The sequence below is a fragment of the Canis lupus genome, chromosome 5 (assembly GCF_003254725.2).
Source record: "Canis lupus dingo isolate Sandy chromosome 5, ASM325472v2, whole genome shotgun sequence".
Classification (NCBI taxonomy): Eukaryota; Metazoa; Chordata; class Mammalia; order Carnivora; family Canidae; genus Canis; species Canis lupus.
Genome location: NC_064247.1, coordinates 19,992,671 through 20,013,066, shown reverse-complemented (window position 1 = coordinate 20,013,066; position 20,396 = coordinate 19,992,671). Strand labels below are relative to the sequence as shown.

Sequence of the window (20,396 nt, the reverse complement as noted above, 5' to 3'; positions counted from 1 at the left end):
GCAGTTGAGTTATCAAAAATATCTAGGCTTCCTTATCTTAATTCTGTTATCCTCTTTGGACAGCTCATTTCTGAGACTGAGTAATGTTGTAATGAATTTAAAGCCCTTTAAAAAAAACATTTAGTGCATTTATCAATAGATAAACATGCATAAAATGTATCTACCTACTGAGTGTGGTATGTATGGTAGACTCATAAAGAAGGTCACCATGCTTCCCAGTTAAGCATGAGAATGTAGCAAAAGAAACCATTTGTTTGACTTTCCCCCTCCTCTCTTGCCCCATCCTTCAACAGAAACTGGAGTCTCTTGATGTTAGTCAGCTTGTGGCTGAACCAACGGGGGAAGAGGGTGGAGAGGCAAGCCATGGGGTTGGGCTCCATATAGGAGCCCGGCTTCTTCAGTCTTCTGCGCCAGGGACCAGCTGGTCACATTATCCTTCCCCTGAACTGATCTTTTCCCTGAAACCTTGGCTTGGATCGCTTCCTGCAAACAACGTGTAATCTGCATGTATGCCAGGTAAACTGCTGTTCGAGATATTTTCAGAAATCAAGAGTGTTATGCTAGGAAGTCAGGATCATCTAAGTCAAACAAACAAACATGCAGTTGTGGGGTTTTATTTTCAGTGCGATCTGTGATTGTGAGTTGTAGCTCCTCAGGGAGGAGGAGCAGCCTGAGATGGTTGTGGTGTGTTACGAGGCAATTGCTAAAGGAAATGGGTCCAGATTCCTACTGTAATTTAGCCTTTGCAAACAGAGCTAAAAATACCAAAACACGATATTACAGCAACCGCTTTATCTACTTGGTTTCCAGTCATTTGAAGCATATCCCTTGTTTTGTCATGTGTTTGTTAAAAAACAAAATCCCAGCACAGGCTGGATGGCCCTGTGCTGCACACAGGAGCGGAGGTGCGTGCATGACAAGTGGCCCTCACTGGCTGCTCATGGGGAGGCAGCGAGACTAAGGTGCTCTCCAGGGTCCGTGGATTTCGCTTCCCCGGTGCCCTGCCCTGGCCCAGTAGCTACCCCCAAGGCCGAAAATGGGAGAATCCATCTTTTCTCTTCTAAATTATAGAGAAAGTGAGCCCATGACAATACTCCTCCTTGGACAAATAACACTGGGGGGAAAAAATTGTTTTTAATGGCTTTTCGAAATAAAGATGAATGGCCGTGTAGAGGTCGCCGTAATGTGATGTGGGAAGAAGAAAATGAATCCGGAGCTGTCCAAATGTTTGTCTCCACCAGGAATGTTATTGGATTCTCCCCTGTTTGTTCTCCCTTTGTTGTCACAGTCACAGGACATCTCCTCTGTTGGCAGCGTGTAAGGCCAAGGCAATGGTGAAACCATCTCATTAATGATTCAACACGCCACCCTAGTGGCCACGGGAGCGCACAGTCCACGTGTAGATCTGAAGTGGGTGTTCGGCTCCTTGCCTTGGCTCCCTGGGAGAGACGCTCTTACCCTGGGCTGCATGTGAGAACCCCCTGGAACATGAACCATTACACTCAGATTCCGCGGGCCAGAGGCAGGCCCAGGTGGCCCTACCTTTCCGCTCCCCGTGTGGTTTGATCTGCAGCCAGGGCAAAGCGCCCCAGCTTGGGGAGAGCTTGCGTGCAAGCCCCGTCCATGACCTCACACCCCTGCCCACATTCTCTTGCTGGAGAGAAGACTTCTTGCCCTCCCAGTAGAAAAGCAAAAGGGATTCTTGGGGATTAGAGTCAGGGATGTAATTTTCTTAGTTTGTGGCAAATCTGTATCTTTCTGTAAAGCAAATACCACAAAAAGTCTGGAACACTGAAAAAAAAATCACTCTTGCTGGTGTTTTTGTAGCGGTACTGGCTCAGCAGCCTGGGCAACCATGCAGACTTACTGCTTTTGTTTCCGCTAGAACCTTTATGTGACCCTCAGGAAAATAGGATGCTGCGGTTTTGACCTCTGTGGGTTTCTCTATTGAACTGGTCCTGAGAGCCAGAGGTTTCTGAGCCGGGTCCGGGGTTCTGCTCTTGGCAGTTGTCAAGAGCGTGATGGGAGGTAACTTGTCAGAGACAAAGTGCTTCTCATAGAAGAGGTGGTATTCTGAAAGGAAGGATGTGCCCAGTCCTTGCCTGGAGAGGCCAGTCGGCAGCATGCCCCTTGCTTTCCAGGTAGGTAGGCCATATATTTTTTTAAGATTTTGTTTGTTTGTTTATTTATTTATTTATTTATTTATTTATTTATTTATTTGAGAGAGAGAAAGCGTGAGAGCGCCCAAGGGGGAGCAGCAGAGGGAGAGGAAGTAGCAGGTTCCCCGTTGAGCAGGGAGCCTAGCATGGGGTTCAATTCCATGACCCTGGGATCATGATTTGAGCCAAAGGCAGATGCTTAACTGACTGAGCTACCCAACTGCCCCAAAGAAAGGCCAGATTTTGATTACTCTGCCTGTTGAGGGCCACAGGCTAGATGAGAAGTGAGAATCTAGAGTAGAGTCAAGGAAGATTTTGCTCAGATCTAGCTAAGATTTAAGGAAGAGGATGTCAGGGTTCAGTTGCCCTGAAGTCATAAGTTTTATTAATATGCCAGGCACTGGGCCAGTTGCTGAGAATATAAAGCTGTGCAAACATTTGCTGACCTTGGCATCCTAGAGTATATGGTCAGGCAGAGAGGTCAGGTCGTAAGGCAAAAAAATTTGAGACGTGTTTCCAAAGGGAAGTGCAGGGGGCTACGGGAAGAGACATCCATAGAACCCTCTCACTGGTATGTTGGCATGTGGCTGCTAGATAGGGTAATAGAGCTCCCCACTGCACCCTGACACCATCGTGAACCTGAGAGTGGCTACAGTAAACCTCAGGATCCAGGTACGCAGAATGAATGGGTATGTCTTGAGGTTGAATGCAGCATGACTTATCCTGACATGGGGATACCATTGCATTAGGCCAGATGCCTCTGATGTGTTGCATTTGCAGTTGGTACTTAGCACCTACACTTGAAGTGATGGTGGAGAAGGGGACCCACGGCTTACTAACTGACAACCAAGGCCAAGCGTGTCAGTCTGAAGGGAAGACAGAAGCTGAAAAACGGCCACTGTAAAATACCCTACCATGGTCAGCCCCCCTTAACACCCCTAGGGTCTGTCCTTCTACAAGATAGCATTGCTCAGAAAGAAGAGGGTCAGATTGACAGAGCGGTATATGGAAATAATTGCATAAACATAGACTCATCAATGAGGAAAAAAATAAGACACTTAGAGGTCTTGTGAGTTTGGAGATGGAGGATTAATGTAGGAAAACCAAGTCAGAAAGAGGAAGTATAACCAGATTGGGAAAACTCTTGGGAATTTGCAGGGCTTCTATTGCTTTATTTTTATTTATTTGTTTGTTTACTTATTTATTTCCTGAAGGCCATGGAGGATAGCAGATAGTTGTTGGATAGAAGACCAGCATGGTTTCTCTTAGAGACCAATGCCACACGTGTGTAGCGCAGAGTGAAGCAAGAAGACACCAGAGGCAGAAGGCCGGCTGGACAGTGACTACAACTGTCCCAACATGGGATTATTGGGGCCTGACATGGGACACTTATTTCCTCATAACGAAAGTACCCTTTCACTTACCTGTGGCCAGGAGATAAATGCAAAAGGTAGTACTTTCTTTACTGTTGGCTCTTATAATTCCCAACATTGATTCATTTTGATCTTACCTGCCAATAACCTCATTATGTATTTCCTCTAAGTATAAACAGAGAGGTGAGTTTTAAATTTTACCATCAAGGAGAGAAAAACAAATAAAACTGTACAAAAGAGGAGAGAAACCTGAGTCAGTAGCCTGAAGAATATAAAAAGAATTAGATATTAAAATTAGAATAAATAGCAACTGATGCTTTTACTTTGTGTAAAACAGAAAGAAGAAGAAAATGAAGCAGAACCCCCTTTGTCCACTTTGATGGGGTTGGGTGGGGCCAGCAGCCCTCAGAAGTGCTAGTTCAGAAAATTGATTTCTAAGGGTCCTTTTAGAGCCGAGATCAGAATCTCACGTGTGGTCTCTGGGCACCTAGTAGACTCACTCTGTTTTGATTGAGCCACAGGTTCCCTATGTGTCTTACAAACAATGGAGACCGGGAAGCACTGAGAATCACCACTTTCAGACTCGCAGTTAATCTTAGAAACGGCTTTTTAGAGAATGAATTTCAAACCTCTGAGACATCTGGTCAGAGCTGGGATCTGGGTAGCCTTCATCTCTTCCCCTTGACCGGCTATTGCATGGAGTATCTTCCCACATCTTTAGGAGCTTGTCATCCACCATTGAGTGAATTAAAGGTAGCCTCTGGTTTCTCCCCGCTTGAGAGATGCCCCAGCTGCCTGAATTCCTCCATAGTTGCTCACTCAACTCTAGTACGGAGAAGACCACCATTAACTCCACTGGCTTCTTGTAACTCCTAAGTAGCAAAATTGACTGATGCATTTCCACGCCTTTTCATATTCTCCACCTTCTCCCTGGGAGAGGTGATAATGATCAGAAAAAAAATAGCAAAAAGGCAGCAGCAGGAGGAAAGAGTCAGAACACAGGCCCTGGATCACAGCCATGGCCCTGGGCTTTCTGTGCCTTGCAGCTTGGTTGCTAGGACAAGTTATGTGGAAGGAATTTGCAGATGCAGGACCCTGAAAAGCCATACAAAAACACAGCAATAGAATAAAGAGCCCACCAGTGGGTACTGTGTATCTCCACATCAGGGAATCAGCTGAAGAGCTGCTGTCCAGTTGTAAATCCAGTGGAATGGCTGTATGACCTTGGATGGGTCACTTTAATCTTTCTTAACTTCCATTCACCTATAAAGCAGGTGTATTGAGAAGGGTTGTTATTATGACCATATTTTACCAAATGAAGATAACAAAATATGGCTTTGTTAGAAAATGAAAGAGCCTGGGGCACCTGGGTGGCTCAGAGGTTGAGCGTCTGCCTTCAGCTCAAGTCGTGATCCTGGAGTCCTGGAATGGAGTCCTGCATTGAGCTCCCTGCATGGAGCCTGCTTCTCCCTCTGCCTATGTCTCTGCCTCTCTCTGTGTGTCTCACATGAATAAATAAAATAAATAAAATCTAAAAAAAAAAAAAAAAAGAAAGAAAATGAAGGAGGCTTTCAGATCCTCAGATTCATGACCCATAAGTTTTCATAGAAGGAAGTCTGGAAATCTACCTCTAGCAAATCATGAGACAAAAAAGTCAATTCTGTTCTACTTACTGAATATGAACTTCACAATACATATCTCCACATAGGCAAAAAAAAAAATACAAGTATATGATCATTTATAGTACTTTTAAGTAAAACACAAATTCAGCTGGATTAACTCAGATTTCAGATTTCAAAATGGCTTCTTATAGGATTCACTCACTCATTTGTTACTCTGTCAACACAAATTTGATTTCAGGCTCTTTGGTATTTGACATACTGGATTTCGACTGGATAAATGGATATCCATACTGGATAACTATGTTGGGGAACATATAGGACATGCTAAGTACACAGTCTTGATCCTCCTGTGTTCTGAGGAGCTGTCAAAGAACACATACCTATCAATGTAAAGACACCAGAACCACAAGCTCTCTCTATTAGCCACTGGCCTCAGATTTGCTTCACTTCTGGAAAAGGCTTAACTATTTGTTTTTTGTTTTTTGTTTTTGTTTTTTTTTGTATGCATATATATCTTTCTAAGCTTCCTCACTTACATTCTTAGGAAAAATACTGTGTTTCTAAATGGTTTGTGAGCAGTGTTATAGAGCCCTGCAGTCTGGGGTGCCATGAGGGGAACCACCTTCCAAAGTCTGCTCCTCCAGGTGCCCTTGATCTGGGGTTGACTTTGGTCAGACAGTGACTCAGGCCCCTTCCCCACAGGCCTGCTTGGGGGGGTGGGCACCACGTCACCATGGCAGCTACCGCCCGCTATTTCACAGCGGTAAATGATTTTTTTTTTCTTAATATTTCCACCAAACCCTTTCTTAACATTCAGCAATTACTCAAAAGCCTCCATCCCAAACTTGGCCACCAGAGCCCGGCCCTTGGGGGTGCAGAAGTCAAACCACCGGGCTGCAGGCAGCTCCTGGCAGGGAGGCCGGGTCCCTCTCCAGCCTGGTTCCCTGCATTCACACCATGTGGGGAGCAGTCTCTGCCCAGGGTTCACACAACTCAAACTCAGAATGTGAGCGGGACTCCGTTCTTGGCACTGTGCCAGGTGTATAGGCCGACTTTTCTGGAAGTGATCGAGTGTGACCGGTTTGCTGTGGTTCCATAATCTAGCGTGATAGCTAACTAGGATGTGTGTTTATCCAACAGCTGGGCTTTTCTTCATTCTGAAAAGTTGAACCAGATCTTTAGACACCCATTATATAACTTCTTTAGAAACGGTATAAATAAGCGAGATTGTAGTGGGACCATGAAGCCAGAATTTCATAGAACACATTTTTCTATATCTAAAAGGAAATGGAATTGAATTCAGAACTGTGTTTAAAATTGAATTGGACAAGTAAGGCCTCTTCCAGGTTGGGCTAGATAAACAGGTTAATTCAAATTCACCTGGAGGGCTTCCTTTGGAAAACACGGCTTTGTGCGGAGGTGCTGTGTGCGCAGTGCATCAGTCTGCATTTTCAGAGCCCAGATCTTTGTGGTCTGGGTCCTATTTTGATTTGGCCTCCTGTGCTTTCGCTCAGTTCACTTCTGTTGCTTTTGGTAAACACAGGTTTGGAATTCACAACTGTTATTCACAACTGTTATTCTGAGATAGACCTTGGACGATCCCTCCCTGCCTACAGCAGCCTCCCCGCCAGCAACCACCTCGACTAGCCCACCCCTGGGTTCAGTGCAGGCCTACATGACACGTCTTATGAAAAAAAGGAGGGATAGTGTGTGTTCTCTGAGATCAGTTTACTCCCTGGGTCACTTAAGCATGTGTAATTGTAGTGAGTTCCATTGTTGATATCTGTTACCTAGTAATTAATACACTTTCTCCTACTTCTGTTTGATATGTGTTATTAAGTTCTCAGATCTGTCCTGCTGCTCCTGGTTTAGTCTGTACGCAGTGGGAAGAAATCCTGTTTCTTACCAAAAATTGCAGAGCAATTTGATCTAGTTTCTTTTGTTGAAATGCTGAGTTAATTATATTTAACCACCGATGATAGTAAAGTTGCACGAACAGCACTTTTTAATCAATGGGAAATGTTTAGCTGTGTGAGGTGGGGAGCTGGGAATCCAGATGCGGGGGGAGGCCACAGAACCAATTCCACAGGAAAATGTTAACTGTGTGATTAAGCATAAGCTTTTTAATGGAGTTATTACGGGATACTAAAGAGGCCTTTATTGCATGAACTTGGAAACAGAATATAAATGTGCTCGTGTGCCTATTAAAGAGGAAAGCAGAGATAATCCCTCTATCTTTTTTTTTTTTTTTTTTTTTTTTTTTTTTTTTTTTTTTGTCTTTTGCTCATCTCTGATTGCTTTGCAGAAATAACAACCAGCTTGGGAAGCCCCAGGACAAGACTGACCTAGCTGATACCAAACATATACCAAAACAGAAACTGGGGACAATTGTTGACGTGGTTTAATGGCCACCTAGATGAACCTGTTTACCCATGCTATGATGCTAGCAGATCATTTCAACTTGCCTTTATTGGTAGAACAATTAGGGTTGAACTCTCCCAGGTGTAAAATCAGTGGTGCAGATTGGCTCCACATTAATAACACACAGAGAAAAGCTGTTAGCATGGAAAAAGCTGGAACTTGCCTTCTCATGCACCCAAGGCAGCTCCTCAAAAATATATCGTTTTATTTCACATAGGAGAAAATACATACGTATTTTCACTTGTTCCTTGATTTTTCTTTGTGCTCTTGGGTGTAAGAGGACTATTGTTTCTATGAAGGCATTGGTGTTGGTCATTTTACGTTGCTGTTTCAGAGTAGGATGGGAAATACTTCTCACAACCTTGTTTCATTAGTGTGTTTGTCTGATTGACTTTTTTCCAAGGGGCATGAAATAAGAACCTTTGTCTAAGAGCCTTTCTCTGATTTCCAAGTGTCTTTATTCCTTTACCTCTTTTGTAGATCAAAAGGTATTTTTTTCTAGAAAACTTTTTATATTTTTGTGGTGTTTTCCAAAGCTTTTGAACATTTGCCATCTCGTTGGGAACTCATAGCAGCCAGAGGGTAGGAAGGAGATTATTTGCTAGCGTTGTCCTTCCCTAGAAGAGGAGGCTGTGCTCAAAAACACTTGCTCAGTGCTTCATGGCCAACTTTGCGGGGGGGAGGTTTCCAGACCTCACACCAGTTCCACAGCCCCCAAGTCCCATCATTTTCCCAGTGAGGTTCATAGCAGCTTGCTCTTGGGCTTGTTTTTGTCAAACAACTTCTCCCTGCTATTAAAATTCTCCCCACTCTCAAAACAGGATTGCTGTCCTTTGGCTATGCCCATCCTCTCTGTTTTTCTGCGACAGCAGTGTGCATCATATGGGTAATAATGAGGCAGCAAAAATAAAACCACAGGAAAACTGGTAGGCAGACAGGACAGATTATGTCCTTACTTTCCAATTAGGACACTTCTAACCCTGGAAACTGTAATGTTTGTTCCACAGAGATATTTCTACAGGTGTTGCTGAACCAAATGTCTAATACGTACCTAACCTTTAAAGGCTAAAAAAAAAAAAAAAAAAAAAAAAAGTGCACTGCCCAGGTGTTAAGAGGGTATGAGTATGCACCCTTATGTCTGCTATTTGAAAAAAATATCCAAGGACCCAAATAATGTTAAGAAGCATCCTGAGGACCTAATCTTGTGGGGAAGGGCAGGGCAGTGCAGGAAGGGTAGGGTGACTTTTGGTCTTGTTGTTTCATTTTATTTTGCTGTGTTTTACCTTTTCATCTTTTGGCTGCATCTTTGGGTTTGATTTTTATGTCTCCCCGGCCTATTTGCTTATGAAAAAAAAGAGAGACTAAGAAAACTAAGGGCAAAGAAAGAAGGTGTTCTTCTTTCATACTACACTGAATAGACATTGGAATCCACGAATCAGAGCTCCCTTGGGTGGAAAAGAATCAGTAAGCTTGTCTTCAAACACTGCTAAAAGCTAATTGCATGAAAACAATCACTTATGCTGTAAATCAGGGCCAGGTAATTTGAGCCAATGCTGGTGTTGTATTGTTGTGTTTGTGCTTAGAAAATCCACACAGTATAATTAAAAGTAAAATTCAGTGACTTGATTTTGAGATGCTTTGCTTTTAGGGTTCAAGAGAGGAGCTGGGGAGGTGAATTAATGCCGGTTGCCACACATGCCATAAGATAGGACACTTGCTTTATTCATGTCATCTCATGTAATCCCCACTACAAACCTGTCAGGTTGATGTTGTATTCTCCATTTTCCAGGGGAAGAAACAGGTGTTGGGACAGATTAAACAGTGTATCCCAAAGCGTAGAGAACTGAGGCCCAGGTCTCTCTAGCTGCAAAGACTGTGCTTGGTGGTGCATCCCAAACCCCCTCCCTTGCACTCCCCACCCCCCCCCCCGATTCCCTACCCACTGGCCACCACCACCACTATTTCCCAAAGGAGAGTTCTGGAAGGCATATGGCTTGAGATATATCATGAAAAGGGAGAACTCCTTGCCCTCCCAGAGCTGATAGTGAGTTGGATTTAGCAATCGCTTACTGTCCAATTAGATAACGGTATCCTCCGTACATGTTACAAGTTGGATTGTGTCTCTTCCATAATTCATTTGTTGGATTCCCCAATACCTCTGGATGTAACCTTGCTTGGAAATAGGGTCGTTGTAGATGTAATTAGTTCAGGTGAGCTCATACTGGAGTGTGGTGGGTCCCTGACCTAACGTGATGGTTGTCCTTACATGAAGGGGAGAGTTGGAGCTGGACATGCACACGGGGAGAATGCCATATGAAGACCAGAGTTGTGTTGCTGCTATCTATCCAAGGATGTAGCAGATGCTAGCAGGGAGGCCTGGAACAGACCTTTCCCTGGCACCTGCAAAGGCACCTTCGTCTTGGACTTGTGGCCTCCAGAACTGTGAGACAAGGGATTCATGTTGTTTAAGCCACTCCTTTTGTGGTACTATGTCCTGGTAGCATTAGCACATTCATATTGCACATCTCATCCGTTACTTCTGTTTGGTCCTGAGTCCCATCCCCATAGGTCCAGGCTGGGCCATCGGGACTTCTCCTGAGCTGCCTTCAAGGCCTGGTGGCAAATTTTAGGAGCCGCCGTCAGAGCCACCTGGTGTAGTGTGCTGCATAAAGCCCATCCCCTCTGTGCTCCCAGCAAGTGTCTTCACCTGTACTGCCCCCAACACCCTCATCCTCTCTGCGTTCTCGGATTATTATTTTCCGTGCAACAGTGGATTCTGTAAGTACTCCTTGGCGGGATGTCAGGATATTATAGCTTGACGATTGATCTCGGTATGCTCTTTTTGTCTGGGTCTTTTATTTTGCCTTATATTGTTTATTCACAGATTTTAGAAGATTGCACATTTTGTTTAATTATGTTGGAGACAGACTGGCATTTTAGCTGTTACAGTCTGTAGGAGAGGGGTTGATAGCAAAAATTATGTGCAGTTTAAATTGTGTTTGGTGGAGGAAGTGGAAATGAATAAAGCTGTTTTACCATGAAAAGTAGGTATTTTGCCTTGGATCTTGGAATGGCTTTTTTTTTTTTCCTTCTTAGCTGGAAATGTTCTAAGTGCTGCATTGTCTATTTTGTTTGCCTTTTACAAGTCTGACTGTTATAAAAAGGAAATTTGTATCTGTATTTGCAAATTTGAGGCTGGCAGCTGTGTTTTGAAGGCTTAATCTGGGATCGAACTCAGATGCAAATGATGTCGAGTAGTTTGCTCGTGATGGTATCAAGTTTTACTTTTAAAAATACTGCTTGTGGCAGCTCCAGCCTCCATGGAGAGGCTCTTGACTTTTAGATTTTTAAGTAATAGGCAATTCTAAAATGATGTTCGCTTGGGAAAGCAGTGGCTTCTGGTTGTAGCCTCCCTTCGTCGCTCGTGCAGAACCACCACCAGCACGGACGAAGTCCTTTCCCCACTCTTATTACATTAGCCGTGTTTTTGATTAGTTGGGAAAAAAAAATCCCTCACAAAACCACAAAGCTTTTTGTCTCCTGTGTCTGTCAAAATGTGGCTGATTTAATTTGAATGAAATTTTAATTAGAAAAATCCTGCCAAGATCCAGCCCTGATTTGAATATTTATAACTATGTTAAGAATCTCCATAAACCTGAGGTCTAATTTGAATTGCTTCTCTGGACCTCGGCCCTAGCAGTACAATAAGAAGGGATTGCATGATAGTGCAAATTACCCACATGGAGGCTGGAAGGGGAAGCTGCTACGTGCATGGCCTCCACTGTTCTCATAGCAGTGGTTTGTCCAGATCCGTTTGTCAGGCCTGTGAGCACTTCGTTAAAGGGCTGGAAATGCATGGCCGACATTAGCACATCACTGGAAACATGCAGGTTTTAGGGGCAGCAGGATATGCCAGAAAAGCTCAGGAGGAAGGAAATCACCATCCGGGTGCATTCTTTGCTACTTTGAGGCTTGTGTTCTAGGGTTTAACCTTCAGAGCCTCAGCCCCTTTATGTCTAGCTTGGGAGAAGACAGGGAGTACAGGGCCCGTGGGAGGAATCCCCAGCCCCGAGGGCAATGCTGCAGCACCACTCTTGGCAGTGGGCCTCTGTGGCCGAGGAGTAGAGGTGGTGCAAACTTGAGGGGCACAGGGGCCAGCCCCTGGCTTGCTCAGTACCACATGCCACTCTGCCTGAGTATCCCTTACCCCAGTGACTGTGTTCAATGCTAAAAAAAAATTCTTGTGGCGTGTTACCTTTGTCAGTATGTGTTTCATGTAAATGTTCTGTGCCCAGTGCAGCAGAATAATGCCTTTAACTAGACAATGCAGTTCTTATTATGAGCTGCTTTGATCTGGGACACAAGATTGAAAATCATATATATCTCCCCTTCTGAAGATTTCCTGACAATCCGATCCTTTTAACATAGCCAGAACAACTTGAGAAGACCCTAGCAGGGGTTTAGTTTCCCTGCAGTGGGTCTCCAAGCTCATGGCCCCCCAGCACTCCTGGACTGATTACCATGTTTCCCACTTGCTGAGATCTCTCTCTCAAAGCTCAGACTCCACTTCCCCACAAAACACCAGGTATTTCTAAGCAACCTCAATTTCTTTCAGTAATATTTATGCCAAGGAGCACAGGTAGGGCAGAAACATGCTCTGCATCTGAAAATAAATTTGTAGGGCTTTCGTGCAAATAGAAGAACAAAACAAAAAAGAAAAAAAGAAAAACAAAACAAAACATCTGCAGTAGTGATTTGTTCTACTAAATGTTGTCAATGGGTATGGCTGTGACTCCCAGAATGGAGGTCTCATGTCATCCTGCACCTTGGTCCCCGGCCCGTGCTGCAGCCTATGGTCTTCCTGAGCCCAGAGGCATGAAATAGCCCCCACCTGGCTCTTCTTTTTTTTTTTTTTTTTTTTTAATTTTTATTTATTTATGATAGTCACAGAGAGAGAGAGAGAGGGAGAGGCAGAGACACAGGCAGAGGGAGAAGCAGGCTCCATGCACTGGGAGCCTGACGTGGGATTCGATCCCGGGTCTCCAGGATCGCGCCCTGGGTCAAAGGCAGGCGCCAAACTGCTGCGCCACCCAGGGATCCCCCACCTGGCTCTTCTGGCCACCGTTGGCTGGCACAGATTTTAAAGATCTTACAAATTGGAGAATGTGAAATATTTCACTTTCAGCTTTGTGGGTTTTTTTGTTTGTGTTTGTTTCTGTTTTTGTTTTGCTTGCATGTGGCATGGAAAACCCAGGTTCCACTCATATTTCCACTGAGGTCAAGAAATAGAAGTAAAGTAATGGCAGTGAGGAGAAGGGAGCAACATGGGAGATGAATTCTGTTGGGAGATCCCAGCTCTGAAGAACAGGCACGATACTCAAATCTACGCTTACTCCACTCACCACTGACTGTGTCTCCATCCTCAGGAAATAGAAGCTCTGCATCTGCTGGAGAAGATGGAGAGAGAAAGAGAGAGAAAGAGCGTGTGTGTGTGTGTGTGTGTGTGTGTGTGTGTGTTTGCTCATCAGTTGGGTGCCCAAAGTCTTCCTCCTTACAGCCCCTACAAAAGTCTCCAGAGGTACCTTGGTAACTGAGGTTTGTGGGGTGATGTCATGCTTCTGTGGGAGATCTGTATTTCTTAGATTGACTGAAGCCTTTGAATACTAACTTTGATGTGCGGTGTTAACCCATCTGGAGACATTTTACAGTTGTTGTCAAAAGGTTGACTGAGGTCTCTAATGTAACACGACGAGTTGATGGAAGCTTAATAGAGTTTGCCAGTTGTGCTGGGTTGTGAGTGGCAGCACCACAATAACCCTGGGCCCAGGAGATGGAGGCTCTGTGTACTGTTTGAATGAAGGTGGCAAGGAGGAGAATGTGAGGGGTGCGTTTTGTAACAATCTGGAAAGCACTGGAAATGTGTGCATCTGCCCTCCTTGGGAAACTTTGCCCCACCAGTCATATGTATGTAATTCATTATTCACCTTGTAGAAAGTTCTTTTGATACAGGAATTCTGCACATCAGCCCCATTCCTCATTAAGAGCTGTACATTTCAATATGCCACATGTGTAACTTGGCTTTAGACCTAGGCTGGCCTGAGTTCCTAGGGAGTGGCCTAAATACCCCCAGGGTCCAGGGCTGGGGGCTTGCTAGTGAGGCATTTATGACACTGGAAGGGATAAACCCTTGAGCTTTGCTCTCTGTTCTTATGTGGAGAAATAATAGGATAACTTTGTTTTTGTGTTTTTCATACCATTCACCATGGTGAAAAAACATCCTGCTCCTTACATATCTGTACACATATTTATGTCCCCTGTATTTAAAACCCAACATGTTTATGCATGCACATAAATATGCATATATGAAAATACAAGAGGGGAAGAAGTAAAAGGCAAGAATAAGGAAACTGAGAATGCTATTTAAGTAAGCTGAAGGCAATGCAGAAGTTGGTGAGTGGGTAGAAGAGGAAATGGTTGAGGGGAAGACAAGAGCATGATGAGAATGTGGGTGGTTGGTCAACCGCCCACCAGATGCTGGTGTTTTTGATAAAATACAACATGTCTTAGTAGAAGAGGATCTGATCATCAGGGAATCTCATGGCACCAACGCAGAGCTGGGAAGCAGAGATCTTGGCGGGTTCACTCAAGTCCCTTCATCAACTGTGTGTGTGCAGTCCCAGCTCTGTGCCAGAAATGGGGCTGGTGCTGGTGCTAGAAGGTGGAGACTAGAGACCGGATTAGCCCTGGAGAGGCTTAGGTCTAGGGTGGATGCTTGCTTGGTAGCCTTTTAAAAGCAAAGGTGTGGGGCAGCCCCTGTGGCGCAGCTGTTTAGCGCTGCCTGCAGCCCAGGATGTGATCCTGGAGACCCAGGATTGAGTCCCACGTCGGGCTTCTTGCATGGATCCTGTTTCTCCCTCTGCCTGTGTCTCTGCCTCTGTGTGTGTGTGTGTGTGTGTGTGTGTGTGTGTGTGTGTGTCTCATGAATAAATAAATAAAATCTTTAAAAAAAATAAAAGCAAAGGTGTGTAGTGAAGATTTGTAACATTACTCTAAGTTGGCTTCTGCTGTAATTGTGCTGGAGAGTTAGGAAAGTGGCCTGAGGTCAGAAAGAAAGGTTGGTGTCCTACAGCCCAGTGAAACTGTTTCATCCACAATGGACTGAATTGTTAAACTTTATAGGAGAGTAGGTGAAGTGAAACCTTATTTGACCACTGTCCAGTTGTCTGACATGCTAAAAGACCATCTGGTGTATTCTGAGGTCACATCCCTACCCCACCTCCAAGAACACCCACTGGTCTGGGAAAGATAAACACAACTCTTCACGGTTTTCAAGGGAGGTGTTATGGGCTTTTGCAAGGACGAATTTTCAGAGTTACATTGGAAGATATGAGACATCTGTAAATCACCCCATTGTTTATTTTTTATATGTTTAATTTATGTGGTTTTTCTCTGTGGTCATTGGGATGGGGCCAGACTTAATTTAACAGATTCCTGAAGGCAGATACAACAAATGCCTTCCAAATGTTTCTACTGTACCATTAAAAAATACACCATTTATTTTCCAGCCTATTGAGGAAAGTTTGTCCATCAACCTCTTATGAGGGCTGTTTCGTTGATGAAAAACTGACATATTTCAAGGGCATAAAAGTGCTGTGTCAATTCATCAGGAATAGTAAATGAGCCTTTGGCAGGTTGGAGTTCATGGTTCTTCTTCCTCTTCTCCAAACTTCTCAATAGACTTTCTTACCTGACAGCGTGGTTGGGGGGCGGGGGGTCATTGGCAAGTTCACAAAAGGTTATCTCAAGCTTCTCCTGCACTGTGTTTTCTTGGCTGGTACAGATTCACAGATTACATATTTAAACACCTCCAGTTGGAATGTTCATGATGCTGGTGTGTATCACACTCATGGGTGGAGTAGGCCCGGATGTAAGCAGCTGCTCACACTGATGGGGTGGCTGGAAGGGCAGCAACTCTTCAGGCCTCTGAAGAGTTGCCTGGATCCACCTTATGTGGCCTGGAATTGTACCAGGAAGTAAGACAGGGTACAGAGAGGCACAGTTGAAAGTCTTGTGGGAGCAGGAGCCTCCCATTTTTCCTAGAGTGTGTCATGGAACATGAGCCTGGGGAAAGCAGATGGAGTGGCAGTCAGGGAAACAGAGAACAAAGGACCTGGTGTCAAGAGGCGGATCCAGGCTGACCTGGGAAATGCTGGACCACCATAGGGCCAGGCTCAGGTCGGAAAGGAACTCAGGACAGTGAAGTGGGGACTGCCCCACCCACCTCTTCATTTCCAACTTTTCTCTTCTATTTCTGTCTCTGTTGCTTGTTCATCATCATATTCTCTCGCGCGCGGGTCCTCCCCTGCTGCCCTCACAAGGGATGCCTCCTGCAGCAGTGACAGAGAATCCGCTAGAGGGGCGGGGGGCGGGGGCTGCTATTTTAGAAAAGTGACTACATAAATAGAGAGTTGAGCTCTGAAAAGAAGTTCTTTAAAGACTGTGTGGGATTTAAGATCCAAGAAACAAGCATGAGCTAGACGGTACAGATGAGATAAATGCCAGCACGGTCCTTGCGTGATGAATGCCCTTCTTTTCTTCTTGGTCCTGCTCTCCCTGTGCTTCCACCGTAGAAGTGAATCAGGAAGGAGGAGGACCTTGGAGCAGAGGGGAGGCAGGGAGGTAGAAAAAAAGGAGCCAGATGCAGAGAAGGGCCAAAGAGGAGTAAAGTAACTAGGACGGGGCCACTGTCAGGTCACACCACTTAACCAGGGCTGCAAGGGCTTACCTCCCAGTCCCAGGCCTTACTTTGTGCCCGTTGACAGGATTTGGAGCTCTGATGAAGATCTCATCGTCAGGTCTGTGATTCCCAGGCAGTAAGCCCCCTGCCTTGACGTCCCGGCTGGTCCCGCCTGGTTTCCGAGCGGCTCATTCCCGTGCAGCTCTGATGAAGCCCCATCCTTCTGGTTGCCAAGTAGCAAACACTTTAACATACCTCTTGTCTGCAAGTTCCTGACAAATGGCTTGAGTTTTAGCAGATGCAGGATAATCAAAGCAGGCCTGCCTGTCGGCATCAAGAAAGAGAGGAGAGGAGAGGAGAGGAGAGGAGAGGAGAGGAGAGGAGAGGAGAGGAGAGGAGAGGAGAGGAGAGGAGGAAGGAAGGAAGGAAGGAAGGAAGGAAGGAAGGAAGGAAGGAAGGAAGGAAGGAAGGAAGGAAGAAAGAAGAAAGAAAGAAAGAAAGAAAGAAAGAAAGAAAGAAAGAAAGAAAGAAAGAAAGAAAGAAAAAGAAAAAAGAAAGAAAGACAGACTCATTTCTTTCTAAGTAAAAGGCATGTAAATCTCTGGTGGGCCCCAGGACAGAAAAGATTTGCTGTGTTTCTCAAGAGTGAAGAAGCTGCAGGAGAGACAACCATGTGGAAGATACCAGTGTGACCTTCATGTGCCCGGATGGCTGATCCTCCGCCCACCCAAGAGCTGAAGCACCCTAGTGTGCTGCTCAGGCTGGGCTAGAAGTGGCTCTTGGTGACCCACTCTTATGGGCCAGGCTTGGGGTTTGAGTGTCAGGCAAGACAGCCGTGTGCTGAAGCTGTCCCAAAGGCTTTTGAGAGCCAGTCGGATGCGTCTCTTCCAAACTCACATTGAGAAATATCACAGTGGTTGCTTGTAAATTCCTAGTGGGAGTATTTACACCGCAGGAATCGGCAGCTGCTTACAGATTAGGGCTCCCCTACCACCAAGAGGCATCTGATAAATATTTATCAGCCTGCCACTAGGCAGGAGGCAAGGGCAATCATATATATTTTAACAATATATAATTACCCATTTTTAATGGTTTGAAAGCCTGATCTTGTTTTCTGTGAAAGCATACGTTTCCGTGTGTATCCCCTCAACCTGATTCCTAAGAAGTCAGCATCCTTTTAGCTAGGAGGTAAAATGAGAACACATTTCCATTTTCAAGGTTTGTTTAAGAATTTTGCAACAAGTCGAAGGGGATCACGTCTGCTCAGCTAAGCAATTTGGTGTCTGTTGATAGCCAAGCAGCCTGGAAAATTATCTTTGCCTCAGCTCACCCACTGTGCAAAGGGAATGATGCTTCCAAAGGCCTATTGTGTGGCGCTCAGCGGCACGGTGGTGAGGGCGACACAGACCTATGATTTAGCCATCTTTTGCTCTGTCTACTTTGCTTAATAAGAATACTGCCAGACAGTCTTTGTGCGGCTTTTCTATCAACATGGGTCATTTCTTCTCTTCCGTCTCTCAGCGTATATGGAGTATAGACAATCACCAGTAAGATTCTGGAAAGAGCTTCCAACACATCACATGGAAATTTCTAGAAACATGAGGATGTCTGAAAACCTCCTAAGCATGAGATGCTGAGATTTCCTTTACTTTCAGATTGTATCTCTTAAGATTCGGAAGCACATGGCTTTTGTGACAGTGTGTCCTTAAGCAGCGTCTTGGCAAACAGGAGAAAGTAGATAGGGAGGGAGCCAACTCGTTAATATTCTAGAGTAGAAGAATGTTCACACTCAGCCGCTGTGATCTTATAAATGAAGAAACTGGGGACCTAGAGGTTGTGTGACTTCCCGGAGGTCAGCTCTCAGAACAGGACCCCTAATTCCCTGGGGCAGCTTGGAGCAGCAGCATCTGCTGCCACAGACGCTCCTCTGCCCTGTCTTTCTGTTTGCAGACCCCTGGCCACAGCCGGGGCTGTGCTGAACGTTCTGCATGCCCCTCACCTCATCTGACACACACTGAACATCTGCTGGGCACAGGCACAGCCGAGTGCTCGGAGGATGTGAGAGAATAAGAAGCAGGCAGCTCACAGTCTCATCCTGCAGATCAGAGCAATCCCAGCAAAAAGGGCATGTTAGGCACTTTGGGAGTAAAGGCAGGAGAAAGCATATTTGGTTGGGGCATTTGGCCACCCCCAAGATTCCTTCCTTGGGGAAACATTAGCTAGTGGAAGAAAATAAATCTTCAGAGGTAAATGCTATAGGGGTAGAGTTTTTCTTAATATGAAATTTGATACTAAAAGAATTACAAGGCATTCTCTGGAATGATCTTTCAAAGAGCCTCGTGTCTGGGCATCTAGCTTTGCGCAGAGGATGATTAAGGAAAACACGGAGCTTTGGGACATGTGGGCATGGCGCATGAATGCACATTCCAAGGGATAGACTTTCTGTAGCACTTTTAAGTTTGCTTTCTTCTCTCTGCCCCTTCTCTCCTACGTCACTGGAAGCATCATGGTGGAATAGGATGGTCTTGGGAGCAGAACGGCCCTGAGTTCTCCAATCCCAGTTCCCCATCTACCAGCTAGGTGATGTTGGGCCATCCACCTGTCTCAACCTCAGCATTCTCGCCTGGACAGTGGGTGACAGTAGGCTCCCGTAGAGGTTCAGACATGCAGTCGGGGACGATGCAGACACAGCACTAGGTTTGTAAAGCGTCTGGCCCAGAGTTGAACACTTGGATGCTGGTATGAGTGTTGTGTCTGGATGAGGGCCTCATTCCTGTTGCAGTTTCTTTTTACCTCTCAGTATAGTTTCAAACAAGGATAAAAATGTCCCTGGTCTGGAACGGCTGTGCCAACTCTTCTGCTGGGGCTTCTTCACCATATTCCCAGTTTCACTAGTGCCGTAGAGATGAGTGCCTGCCACCCAGGCCAAGAGAATCAGCTTGGAGGGATTTGCGAGATGTGCTGTGAGCATGTGTGCTTTGGGAGAGCCCTGGGTGGCCTCTGCCCACTGCCTAAGTCTGAGCGACATCCCACACGGGCTCTGTTCTGTAGGATTTAGACTGGCTGGCACTGGCAGGGGCCGATTCTGAGGCCCAAGTACTAGCTTTGAGTGTGAGCCGGCCTCTGGCAATCTGTGGTATGCCAGATTGTCCTTAGCAAAGGGCTTATCATGTGATTCTACTCAGATGGCCTTCCCTCTCCTTGCCAGGAACAGGACTGGGCCTCAGAAGCAGCTAGAGTCTTGACAGTGCTGAGCTGATCCAGCCCCTCTGATTGTCTCACTTTGTTACCGTGACAGGTGGCCACTTGGGATCAGATGAGGGAGTCCACTCCATTTTTGACAAACTAGCCTCCAGAGCTTAAAAATTCGTTGAACGAGACCACTTAGCCACTTGAGCTTCAAAAAGTATTCCCTGAAATGGGCCCCAGGGGGACATCCGGAACACACATGTCTAAGTAGCTCGCAACTGCATAAACCCAAGAAGAAGAAACAAAGATAAATGGAGCCAGCGGTTTTCTTTCTAGCTCCCTGGTTTCCTTATAGCCCTGTTGTAATGATGTTATTTGGCAAAACACAGCGTACTGTCCTCAGAGTTATTCATATCTCTTCTCTTAAGTCCATAGGGATTGCTTAACACTTGAAGAAACATCAAGCTCTCTGACTGTACCCCAAGGGGAGTAAAAGCCTTGATAGAAGAATAGTCTGTCTTATTCTCTTTCTCTGACTCTCCCACCAGATAGCAATGCATCTGGGGATGAGTGGAGACGCCAGACAAGAGGAGCAGGAAGGGGGTCTGCTCCTCGGCTTCACCCATCACCTGTTGGGCTGGCTCTGACGCTGCTTTTCTGGGCTCTCCCGCAGTTAATTAACAGCTATCTGGCACTTGCTCTTTTTCTGCCATGGATCATGATAATAAATAGTGGTGATTGTCGTTTGTAGAGTGCTTACTATGTACTGGGCACATCACTTGCTGTTCCCTTGGCCTTCACCACTGCTCTGCAGTGCAGGTTACCATCTCTGATGGAGAAGGGAGTGGAAGTCTCTGGGAATGGGAACAGCAACCCACAGAAGCTTGGGTTAGGG

General features: G+C 45.5%; 1 protein-coding gene across 17 annotated transcripts in view; it reads left to right on the top strand.

The window, feature by feature from the left end:
• NCAM1 (neural cell adhesion molecule 1) overlaps positions 1-20,396 on the top strand; it is a 297,000-nt gene that overhangs the window by 194,787 nt on the left and 81,817 nt on the right. Inside the window, exon 1 of one of the 17 annotated variants that reach the window (XM_049109961.1) lies at positions 495-516. The exons of the other annotated variants lie outside the window; for them this stretch is intronic. Within the exon in view, the coding sequence (XP_048965918.1) occupies positions 510-516 (7 nt within the window). The 5' untranslated portion in view covers positions 495-509. Of the gene's footprint in view, positions 1-494; positions 517-20,396 lie in introns of those variants that run through there. 17 annotated transcript variants of the gene reach the window in all.